General features: G+C 47.1%; 2 protein-coding genes across 3 annotated transcripts in view; one reads left to right on the forward strand and one right to left on the reverse strand.

Annotated features, from left to right (window-relative positions):
* CIITA (class II major histocompatibility complex transactivator) overlaps positions 1-11,083 on the reverse strand; it is a 1,021,617-nt gene that overhangs the window by 395,817 nt on the left and 614,717 nt on the right. The gene's annotated exons all lie outside the window — the stretch shown is intronic.
* TXNDC11 (thioredoxin domain containing 11) overlaps positions 1-11,083 on the forward strand; it is a 40,681-nt gene that overhangs the window by 26,872 nt on the left and 2,726 nt on the right. Inside the window, exons 8-11 of the mRNA XM_083413407.1 lie at positions 2,594-3,347; positions 5,431-5,579; positions 6,037-6,146; positions 9,537-9,617. Of these exons, the coding sequence (XP_083269533.1) occupies positions 2,594-3,347; positions 5,431-5,579; positions 6,037-6,146; positions 9,537-9,617 (1,094 nt within the window). The remainder of the gene's footprint in view (positions 1-2,593; positions 3,348-5,430; positions 5,580-6,036; positions 6,147-9,536; positions 9,618-11,083) is intronic.

The raw sequence follows: 11,083 nt of genomic DNA on the forward strand, positions 1-11,083 counted from the left end.
CCTGCATTCCTTGCTTCCATTTCCACCCTTCTCGCTCCTGTGCTGCCTTAAGCGTTGCTGACGCTGAAGCTGGTTTAATTGGCTTTCTGAACTAAGGGAGAGAGGACTGAAGCTGTCAGGGCAGGTTAGAGATAACGGCCTGCCTGTCTTCTGGAAGTCCTTATGCAGCCTCCGCATAAGCAGGGCAAAGAGAGGGCGGTTGTGTGCTCTTCTCTCTGTGTGTGCTTTTTAATTGAGGCACCTTGAGCTCCTTGGAGGAAAGGTGAGGTGTAAGCAGAATAGTTATTAGCCAGCCTGCCCTCAGACACCTCCGGAAATCAATTCTGGCACATCAACAGCCTGGAACGAACAAGCAAAGGAACAGACTGCCTTCCTGGGTTGCTTGGAGGCAGACGTAGCTCCCTCCAGGTGAGAAGCGATTGACAAGCCAAGCAGAAAATGTGCATCTTTGCCTGTCTCCCTCAGATGCACAGCAAGCTTACATAATTTCACAGGACGTTTCGCCCTGTTTCCCCAGGATGGTGACCCTCCAGACAGTTGTTGGCCCACATTTCCCATCATCCCTTAGCTTGGGTCACGCTGACTGATGGGACCAGGAGTCCCTCAGCTTCTGGAGGGCCACAAGCTCCTCTTCCCTGCCACGTGCAAGTTTCGGGAGTAACGTATGCATCTGCAAACTAAAAAAAACCTACTTTAAAAAACAAAACCTGCCCCAGCCTCATCCTGTTCTTGAAAATCCCAAGTGCTTCTCCTGGCCAGAGATGACTGCAGCTGCCTTGCACGGCTTCCTTTCGCTTTCAGGGGGCCTCTTATGTAATTTGTTTACAGTAAGGGTTGCTTTGTGATCTTCCTTCCCGCTTGGGGAGAGCTTTGCTTCCCGGGCGGCCGCATGGCAAGAAACTCCCCGTTCCAGCATCTCTGCCAGCGCAGCTCAGAAGGTCCTGCACATCCCTCTGCACAGGCCGTCTTGGAATTGTTGCTCTGCCATCCCTCCTTGTTTCACAGCACCGGCTTCATCTGGGCTAAACGAAATGCTGTAAGAGACGCCACCCAATATCTTCCTTTTGCTTTCTCGTTCTCAAACCGAGCGGCATGTGGCAACATGCTGCTTGCGCATCACCCAGCCCTTGGCCCGTGGCACAGCGGCAGCACCTCTTGCATGGGATTGAGAGTGAGCAAAGAGACGGGCATCACATTGTCATTCGTTGAGGCTTGCGTTTCGCCAGCCGCCCTCCTCCCAGGTAGCACCCGCTCAGAATGGAAAGGGTGGTCTGATATTCAGGTATACAGGGCAGACACCCCATTGGGTATGCCTAAAGGTGCTCTTTGGGTCTTTGCCTGTATTTTTTATTTTTAACAGCAAACCTTTAAATACGAGTAGGATCGAACAGCTTTGGAACTGACAAGCTCAGAGAAATAGACAGAAATTACTATGCATTGTAACCTAAAGGGTAGAGCGATTTTTGTGGTCTCTGTGTGACAGTTCTTCAGCTCAGCCCTGGAATTCAGTATTCCCTTCTTTCTTTAAAAAAACCACACACAAACACTTGAATGGGGAGGGGGCTAATTATTTAAGTAGCTCTAAAACTACTTTTGGAGCGGGCAAGACTGGAACTTTGCCTGTACAGTGGTACCTTGGGTTACATACGCTTCAGGTTACAGACTCCGCTAACCCAGAAATAGTACCTCGGGTTAAGAACTTTGCTTCAGGATGAGAACAGAAATCAGGCAGCAGCGGCGCGGCAGCAGTAGGAGGCCCCATTAGCTAAAGTGGTGCTTCAGGTTAAGAACAGTTTCATGTTAAGAACAGACCTCTGGAACAAATTAAGTACGTAACCAGAGGTACCACTGTAATATACACATTAGCTCACTTGCCTGGGTCACCTGATGCTATTTACTCTTCCCAAAGTGTGTCCTGCCTTCTGCTTCTGGGCTGATGTGTTGCTCAAAATTTGAAGCAGAGCAGCCTTTGAGCGAACAACCGTGCATTGTTGCAGAGATTGCTCAAAGTCGGTAGTTTTCAAATACTGAGATTCCTCGGAAGCTTCCCAAGGATTTGTAAATATTGATATTGAAGGCACAGCCATGGAGAGAATAATGGGGTGTTTTCTAGGTTGCAATGTTGGTTTTGTTTGTTTTTTTCTTCAAAATAATTTTTTATTAATTTACAACAAAAACAAAACAAGACATAGATTCTTTTCACATTCAAATTTTCCAAATCTTTCTTTTTTTGAACTTCCTTCAGCTTTTCCGTAAATCTTTCGTAGTCATTATTAATTTACGCATTTCCTTTGTTTATATTGTCATTATTTAAATCTTTTTCCTCTATTCCCTTTTAACAATACCTCTCACGTTTTCACAGTGCTCTTTTAAAACCTTCTAGCGTTATTTGACTAGGTTGCGATGTTTGTAACATAGAACCGTGGGGAAGTTTGAGTGTATTCTAGAATATGGCAACACAGAGTTTTTTCCAGGGACAAACTGAGAGGGTGATAACTTTGCCAATTTGGTTTCCTCCCTGCTCCTGATCTTATAACGGTGGCCTGGTAAGGCGAGGAGAAATGTCCATCCGGCTTTCTTTTTCTCCTCCTAGATCTCGGAATTGGCTTTGGAATACAAGAGCTGCAACAGAAGCCACGCCGGGGAAGCGGGTGCCGGGCATTTGCAAGGAGGAGCATCCTCAGCACCTGGCATCCGCCTCCCTCTGGCCGAAGCCATCTCCATCGCCAAGTCCCCTTGCTGCAACACAGTGGTGCTGCCTCCCCAGTGGCACTCCATCACCCGGACCCACAACGTCTGCGAGCTGTGCATCAACCAGACGGCCGGGGTCCGGCCCAGCCGCCTGGGAGGCCTGCACTGCAACTTCTTGGAAATAGAAGCAGCCTTGGACTCGTTCTACCTCAAGGAGAGGACCTTTTTCCAAGTGATGTCCAAGACGGATTCCTTGTGCAGCAACTTCCTCAGCTTTTACAGCCCTTTCAGCTACTACACTGCGTGCTGCAGGACAGTGAGTGGGACCCCGCTGGGCTTCTCCGGCTCCGAGGAATTGGCTCTTGCTTCCCATGGGAAGAGATGGAAAGACGACCCCTCTATTCCTCACATTGAGGACAGGAGTGGTCTTATCCCGGAAAATGCCCTCTGCCACACTTACGTGACCGGCCTGAGTTGTAGGACTAACAAGACCTTGAACTTATACCTGCTGGATTCAAATCTCTTCTGGTTGTACGCCGAGAGGCTGGGAGCATCAAGGTCTACTCCGGTGAAGGAGTTTGCTGCCATTGTGGACCTCAAGGAAGAGACACACTATATCCTGGATCAGGACCAGGCCCTGCTGAAATCTAATCTAGGTACAGTACGGCCACTTCATTGGTTCAAAGTTTGGGTGGAGATGTCACTGTTACCAAAAGCACGACCCAAGTTTGCAGGGAAATTAGACTACTGATTTAAAATGGTTTCTTTTTGGCCTCTCCTACTTCGTTTTTAACACCACTGCTCATCAAGATTTGATTCCAGGATGCTTTTAACGGTTTTTAAGAGGCATCAGATATATAAAACCATGAGTAAAAGATGAAATCAGCGATTCTTAGAAGTATGTTAAAAGTACTATAAAAGACCTCTATTTTTTTGTTTTTTGGTCTAGCACAGAAAAGCAAGTACCGTTTATTTCCGTGTATAAGTTAAGGTTTTTTTCTTTTAAAATTATGTTAAAAATTGGGGGTCGTCTTATACACGGATAGTGCAGAGGGTGGACAGGCGATTGGTTGCAGCCACGAGCAGGAGATTGTCAGCAGCTCTTGGGTGTTTGATTGGTGGCCGGGGCAATGGCTGTTGTTGATTGGTTGCCCTTAAGGCAATTGGGCGTGCGGTTGGCGGCTTTTCTGCAACCCCCCCCCCCCAAAAAAAAAAAGCTCAACAAGTCTGGGCAATCCTCCCCCAAAAATCTTAACTCTACAACTCTTGACTATCTCCCCACATTTTCTTAATTTGGAGTCCCCCAAAACAGGGGGCGTCTTATACATGGAAATATATGGTAACATTGGCACCTGACATCTAGCCCAACCCCCTGCAATGCAGGAATCTCGACACATGGAGGTCCTCCCTTCCTGCTGGAGGACATTCTTTTCTTGCTCTTCAAACTTTTATTTGGCCAGCATCTGATTTCTCAGAACAGCCAGGCATATGAAGCAGACCCTGTGAAGGCTGCCTTAATAGCCAAAGAGGCATACAGTTATAGAATCATAGAGTTGAAAGGGATCATGAGGGTCCAGCAACATCTGGAGGCCAGCAGGTTGTCCACCCTACTCTGAATCTCACTTCCTGATGGGTGGACATACAAGGGAGGGCCTTCTTGGTGGTGGTGCTGAGGCTCTGGAACTCATTCCTTCAGGAGGGTCCACTTAGTTCTTTCCTCATTGGTGCAATACATCAGTTACTGTCTTTCGTGCTTTTATTTTGGCTCAGTGATGGCCAAACTTGGCCCTCCAGCTGTTTTGGGATTACAACTCCTACCATCCCTGACCACTGGTCCTGTTAGCTAGGGATGATGGGAGTTGTAGTCCCAAAACAGCTGGAGGGCCAAGTTTGGCCATCACTGTTTTGGCTGCTCTTAACCTTGCATGAAAATGTTGCCTTTCAGAAAATCTGCTTCGTTGCACCACTTCCCTTTATTGTACTAGATGCCTCGTAGGGGTGGGGTGTGGAGTTCCCAGCCCTGGACAGGAAGGCGGGATAGAAATCTGTCCCTAAATTACAGCTTATGTCACCAACGGCATGCTTGACTTTTAGGAGCCCCTGCTCTTACCGTGTGCCGTGCAATACATCCACGGGCATGCTCAGACACGATGAGAGATTTCCCTATCAAATGCAGTTCTATGCTCACTTTAGAGACTCACACACACTTAACGCTCCCACCCCCTTGAAACTGCTTGATAATAGTAGAAGACACACTATTGGGGGGTTTTTTGGAGGCAGCAGCGAAATTTTGACAAAAAGAAGCCGAACCCTGCGTGTTGAGTAAGATAGTTCAGCAGAATTCCAGCTTGATTTGAACAATCCATGCAAATGGATTCAGGGAGGTGCTGTGCAGCGCTCAGTACCTTTCTGACCTCTTTAGATTTTTCTATGCGTTGGACATGTTTTGCTCGACAACCTAAGGACTAGATACTTAGGTTTCCTGTTATTGTTAAACTGAGATTCTGAGGGTACTCACCCTAATGCCATATTCCATGCATGTGGAAACCCAAAATATAACACCGCCCTAACAACAGTTGAGGGGGATATTTGTTTTTTGCTGCAACCTCCTGAAATAGCCCACAGACATAATCGTGCCAAGATGCTCCTCAGACCTAAAACTTGCTTCCATGTTACGTTGTCAAGCCTAGAAGCTCAAAATAATCTCCTTAACGTAGACGCTTTTATTTTATTTTTTAGAAATCTTCATTCAAAACTACAGCGTTTTGTACAGTCCTTTAAAAAGGCACCTTGTTGGCGGCAGGAGGCCCGGCCGCATTCGATCTCAACATGTCATTAGAGAAATTTTCACCGATACTTTCCATGAGGTCACGTTGAAGAGCGAAAAGGTAAGGCTCTCTAGGCTCCAGCGGTCGGTTGCCTCCGCCTGCCTCCGTGGCTGATTCTTTGTTTTGCATCTGAATGGCATAGCCACGTCCTGTGGAATAACAGCCACACCTTGACGATGTCCTAAAATGCAATTGGAAAACGATTCCCATCTCATCTGACCTGGCATGGTGAAAAGAAAGGCTTACTTAGCACAGCTTAGCTGCCCCAGAACCCAGCTCTAGGTCCACAACAGAGGTAGCCCGAGAGCCCTAAAAGGTTAATTTTGAATTTCCCCTCTATCCAACTTAACAACTTTTGTTGTGAGTTGGAGTGGGGAGTTCCCTTCTGCGTTTGTGTCCGCAAACCAGAAAGGGGCCCTTGTAAACATAACTCAATGGCGTTAACAAAAATGTGGGGAGGTGGGGTGCCACGGTGAAAGAAAACGACAACATCTAATCTTCCCTTCATCAAACTCAGGACATTTTGCTGGTCTACTATGCTCCTTGGTGCGGCTTCTGCATGTCTCTCAATCACATCTTCATTCAGCTCGCCCGGATCCTGCCTGCTGATAACTTCCTTGTGGCGAGGTGAGTTTTTCTCCCTTCTTTCCATTACATTAAGTTACTCTTGGCACTGTGTATGCCAGCCTTCCCAAACTGGTTGCCCTCCAGATGTTTAAGGCTGCAATTCCCATCAGCTCTAGCCTGGGGGTAATGGGAGCTTTAGTCCATAACATCTGGAGGGCACCAGCTTGGGAAAGGCTGGCATGGGCTCTTAATCAAAGTGTAAACCAGACTTTCCATGTCTTGATCAGCTGCCCAAATTAGGGGATTGTGTTTTATTCTGTGAGTCTTTAGTGGGTATGTGGAGCCAGGCAGAGCCACAAAGCCCCATTTCCAGGTTTGGGGAAGTCCTCCATCAGCCCCATCTGCTTTGGGGGGTCTACCAAGCCACTGCCTGTACAAAAAAATGGAACTGCAGAACGAAACACATCCATGAGAAGAAAGAGAATTCTACAGCTGTCCTCCTCTAGCTTTTTATCTGGAAGCCCAACATAACACACAAGACCCCAGTTAGCTGAGTAATATCCCTAGTTTTTGATAAAGGGAAGAACTGAACAATTTATACTGGGCACATGCAAGTGGGGGCAAGAGGCTTAAGCTCAAATGCTGATGCTGAGCTAGAGGAAACTGCTCCACAAATAACAATAGTTTAACGAGAAAAGCTGGTGCTTGGATTGATTCACACATAATACAGAGTCATGATGTGCTTAGACAGATGTGGTCTGTTTGAACATGCAAATGCAGCCCACCAGACTTACCCTGGCTGGCTTGTTTTTTGTCAGCAAACCTCGATTCATTGGCTTAGAAACCACAGTTTGTTGTAACTACGGATTGGCATTATGCCTGAACCCAGCAGCCTTTCTTAGCCTGGTTTCTTTGGTCACCCTGACCCAGATGCTTCCTAAGTTACAGAGCCAAGAGCAGTGGAAAACAAACCAAGCTTTGGAGGACAAATCACTAAGTGGAAGATGGTGGTGTTGGTCTGTTTTCCAAGTGAGGGTTGGAAGAAGAGTAGTTTCTGGTGCAAAAAGTCCAGACTGCCTGGGTACCGTAAACTGTGTTTGGTCAGTCTCTGTCAGCTACTGTGAAGCTTGGCCTATTCCATGTGCGGCCTGCACACATTTCCTTCCCTTCTATACAACCTGCCCTACGAAATCACTCTGATATTTAAAAGGTTATTGGTTCAATTTTCTCCATGTACGAGAACGAGAGCTTGCATTTAGGATGGCCCTGAGATTCTTCTGTGTCAAGCCCTGAGTAGCTCTCAGGGCTTGACACACTCTTCAGTGTGGTGTAGTGGTTCAGAGCGGTGGACTCGTAATCTGGTGAAAGGGGTTCGCTTCCCCACTCCTCCACATGCAGGTGCTGGGTGACCTTGGGCTAGTCACACTTCTCTGAAGTCTCTCAGCCCCGCTCACCTCACAGAGTGTTTGTTGTGGGGGAGGAAGGGAAAGGAGAACGTTAGCCGCTTTGAGACTCCTTAGGGTAGTGATAAAGCGGGATATCAAATCCAAACTCCTCCTCCTCCTTCTTCTCTCTCTCTCTCTCTCTCTCTCATCAGCATGACTCAAGGACAATTGCTGGGCAGATTATACAGATGTATATTTTAAGCTCTGCCCTTTGAAGAAACTGCTCAACAGTTAATTAAATGCATGATCTGCAAACCCCCACCCCACCCGGCAAGTTTTGCTTGTTCACCCACCTTATTTCCAAGATAAATAACAAGGCCATCTCTCTCTTCTCTTATTTTATTTATTTATTTTTGCTTTCTCAAACTTTCCATCTGCGTCCAGGTCTCCTCTCTTGCTTGCCCTTGAAGGAAGCATATTCCATCTTTTCGTAGCTTGAAGTTTAATCTCTTCCTGTAGTTTCCACAGTATCTTTAAGAATATCTTTCTGACTCTTCTGGTGATGATTGTTGGCCGTGTGTACCATATTTGTTATTTTAGACTAATAATGAGAACTGAATCCATATTTTGTTTGTTGATTTATTAACTTGTTAACTGCTTATAGAAAACCCATAATTAAACAGGAAAATAAAACAACAAAAATGAGAAACTTCAATGTCACCATAGTGCAGTGTAGTATTACACCCTATTCTGGCAATGAAGTTGCAGAAATGCCCCTCCAGAAAATTGTGGCCGGGGTGGGGGTGGGGTGTTCCCCACCCCTTGAGTTGTGTAACAGATGAGCAGGTACCAAGTCTGAACAAAAATATCCATCAGAGCCACTCCCTTGGCTTTCCTGCATTCTTGAGTAAGCTTATCATCAAGTGCTAATTGCCAGACTGCCAAGTTTTAACAGAAAGATTGCCCACTTCCTTCCAATTTCCAGTCTGACCACTACTAAGCATATCATTACTATTGGTTTGCAGTATCTGGAGAATAATGTCTCCTGAGAAAGGTTGGAGAGGAATGTCAGGCAGAATCGTTTGTATAATTAGCCAAGTATAGAAAAAAATGCGGAGCCAAGAGTCTTAGACTTCCAAACACACCCACCATAGATAAAACCCACGTGTCTCATATCCCCTCCAGTGAAGTGGGGACAGGTTAGAGTTAATGTAAATGAGCTTGCCTGGGGTCCAATGCCAGGGGTGGCTCAGTTTGAGCATCGCATCTTTAATGAGTGCTGAGGTGGCTGACAGATAAACCCTAGGCATGCCAGACTATTGAGTTCCTAGAATTGGGCAGCCAGGATCGGATTCCCATGCCAGCAGCCACCCCCATACTTAATATTCAGCAAAAGTGTATACACGAGACCATCACCTTAAGGCACTTAGAAGCTGGCCTAAGATCTTCAAAGGCTTCTCCGGGTGCATGGAGCACCGTTTATCCTTAATAACCAGTTGGCAAGGGAGTAAATTTGGAACCAATTAACACGGAGATGCCTTAGGGCAGGCATCCCCAACCTTCGGCCCTCCAGATGTTTTAGACTACAGTTCCCATCATCCCTGACCACTGGTCCTGTTAGCTAGGGATCATCATGGGAGTTGTAGGCCAAAACATCTGGAGGGCCGCAGTTTGGGGATGCCTGCCTTAGGGCATCTTGACATTTGCCAATAAGAGAGGGGCTTCCCCTGTCAAAACAAAGGTCACATACCATAGTCGACTTCTGTTTCCAAAAATAGACTCAATAACGAGGTTCTGGTGAGCCCCGAAGCCCCCACTCATAGGAGGCGGCACCTGCTGCATCTCTGTACGAGTCACTGCTCTGAGAGCGCCTCCTTCTAGCCTTCCCCTTCTCTGCACTGCAGAAATACTTGCAATTGGATGACCTTGCAGGAGCAGAACGTTAAAATGGTAATGCAGGAAGAGAATGTGATAAACATGATGCTCACACTTAAGTATGGGCTCGGCCACTGAGTTTATGGTCCTCTATAATCAGTGTGTTTTGTTTGTTTTGCTCTCATAACAGGATCGATGTTTCTCAGAACGACCTTCCCTGGGAATTCATGACCGACCGCCTACCCAGCATTCTCTTTTTCCCTCATGATCGGTAAATTTCCCCTTTTCTGGTTCTTTCTTCTGTGTTTTGAGGTTAAAACGGATCATCTAAACAGTGGTACCTCGGGTTACAGACGCTTCAGGTTACAGACTCCGCTAACCCAGAAATAGTACCTCAGGTTAAGAACTTTGCTTCAGCATGAGAACAGAAATTGTGCTCCAGTGGTGCGGCGGCATCAGGAGGCCCCATTAGCTAAAGTGGTACTTCAGGCTAAGAACAGTTTCAGGTTAAGAATGGACCTCCAGAACAAATTAAGTTCTTAACCCGAGGTACCACTGTATTGACAATTGCCTTAAAGCAGGGACAGACTCTTCTCTCCTCCTCTCTCCACCCTGACCAGTGGCTTGCCAGTGGAGGCTGCCTAGGGGCTGCCATTGCTTGCCAGCTTCCTCTTCCTCTTCGGAGTTCCCCTTGTAGAACTCAGCAGGGAGGTAGCCGAGTGAACAACAAGAATTAGTTGACTCTGCCTTTCATTGGCTCCACCTGTTGTTGATCTCTCTGCCTTCTGCCCAGCGGGCACCAGCCACCACTGGTCTGAACCAATCACTTGCAAAGGGCTTTCAAAAATTAGGCCTGCATGCAGCCCATGGGGCACAGATTGCATCCCCCGCCCCAAACCACCCTGGCTGTAAAAAGAATAGAACGGTCAAGGCTTCTTTTGGCTTTCCACAGGCACGCTGTGTTAACTTTCCATTCAGGGAGGCGGGCCTTGTGCCAGTTCTCAGCAGATCCCGCTTAGAAGTCCTTGCTGAATGGAAAAACAAAGCACTGAGCTCAGACCATGCAGTCCTCTACCAGAAAGCAATCATTTGCAAAGGCTGGGCTTAAATTCCTGTGATACAGAACCTGAAACATGCAACAAACCAGTCTAATTGAGGCAGCTCCATTTCCATCACCGCCGCTTTCCTCCTGGTGCTCAGCCACGAAGATTTCAGAAAGCTCTGTTGACCTTATTCCAGACAGCCTTATCACCACCACCACCCTTGCAAAATAGGTCAGTATTATCTTCTTGTTGCTCTGCCCAGGAGGTGGAGCAGAGTCAAGAGACTCGGCAGCTGCCTGAGGGTACCTTGTCATAGCAGAGGGAAGGTCTGAAGCAGGGACCTCTCAGCCTTTTAGCCGCTGTTTTTTATTTTCCCTGGAGGAATTCTGAGCAAAGGCTGCAGAGTTCCAGCGGCAGGATCAAAACCCCGCTGCTATCCCCTTGTTCTGCGTGCAAAAATAGACATGCTGCTCATGTGCCCTTCTCTGCTCTGTAATCTGGAGTGCTCGAGGGGGGCTGGGAATGCTGACTCTAGTTCAATGACGAGTTAATTAATCTAATTTTTTTGCTTTTATTGCCTTGGAAGAGAAAGAATGTAGTTAGCCACAGGTCCCCTTGCCTGTGCCTGCAGTTGTTTTGAATTCCCCCACCCCCAACTTCTTAGTGGTAGTCCGTGTCTTGCATCTAAGATGCA

This window comes from Podarcis tiliguerta (genome assembly GCF_965153285.1).
Source record: "Podarcis tiliguerta genome assembly, chromosome: 14".
Lineage (NCBI taxonomy): Eukaryota > Metazoa > Chordata > Lepidosauria > Squamata > Lacertidae > Podarcis > Podarcis tiliguerta.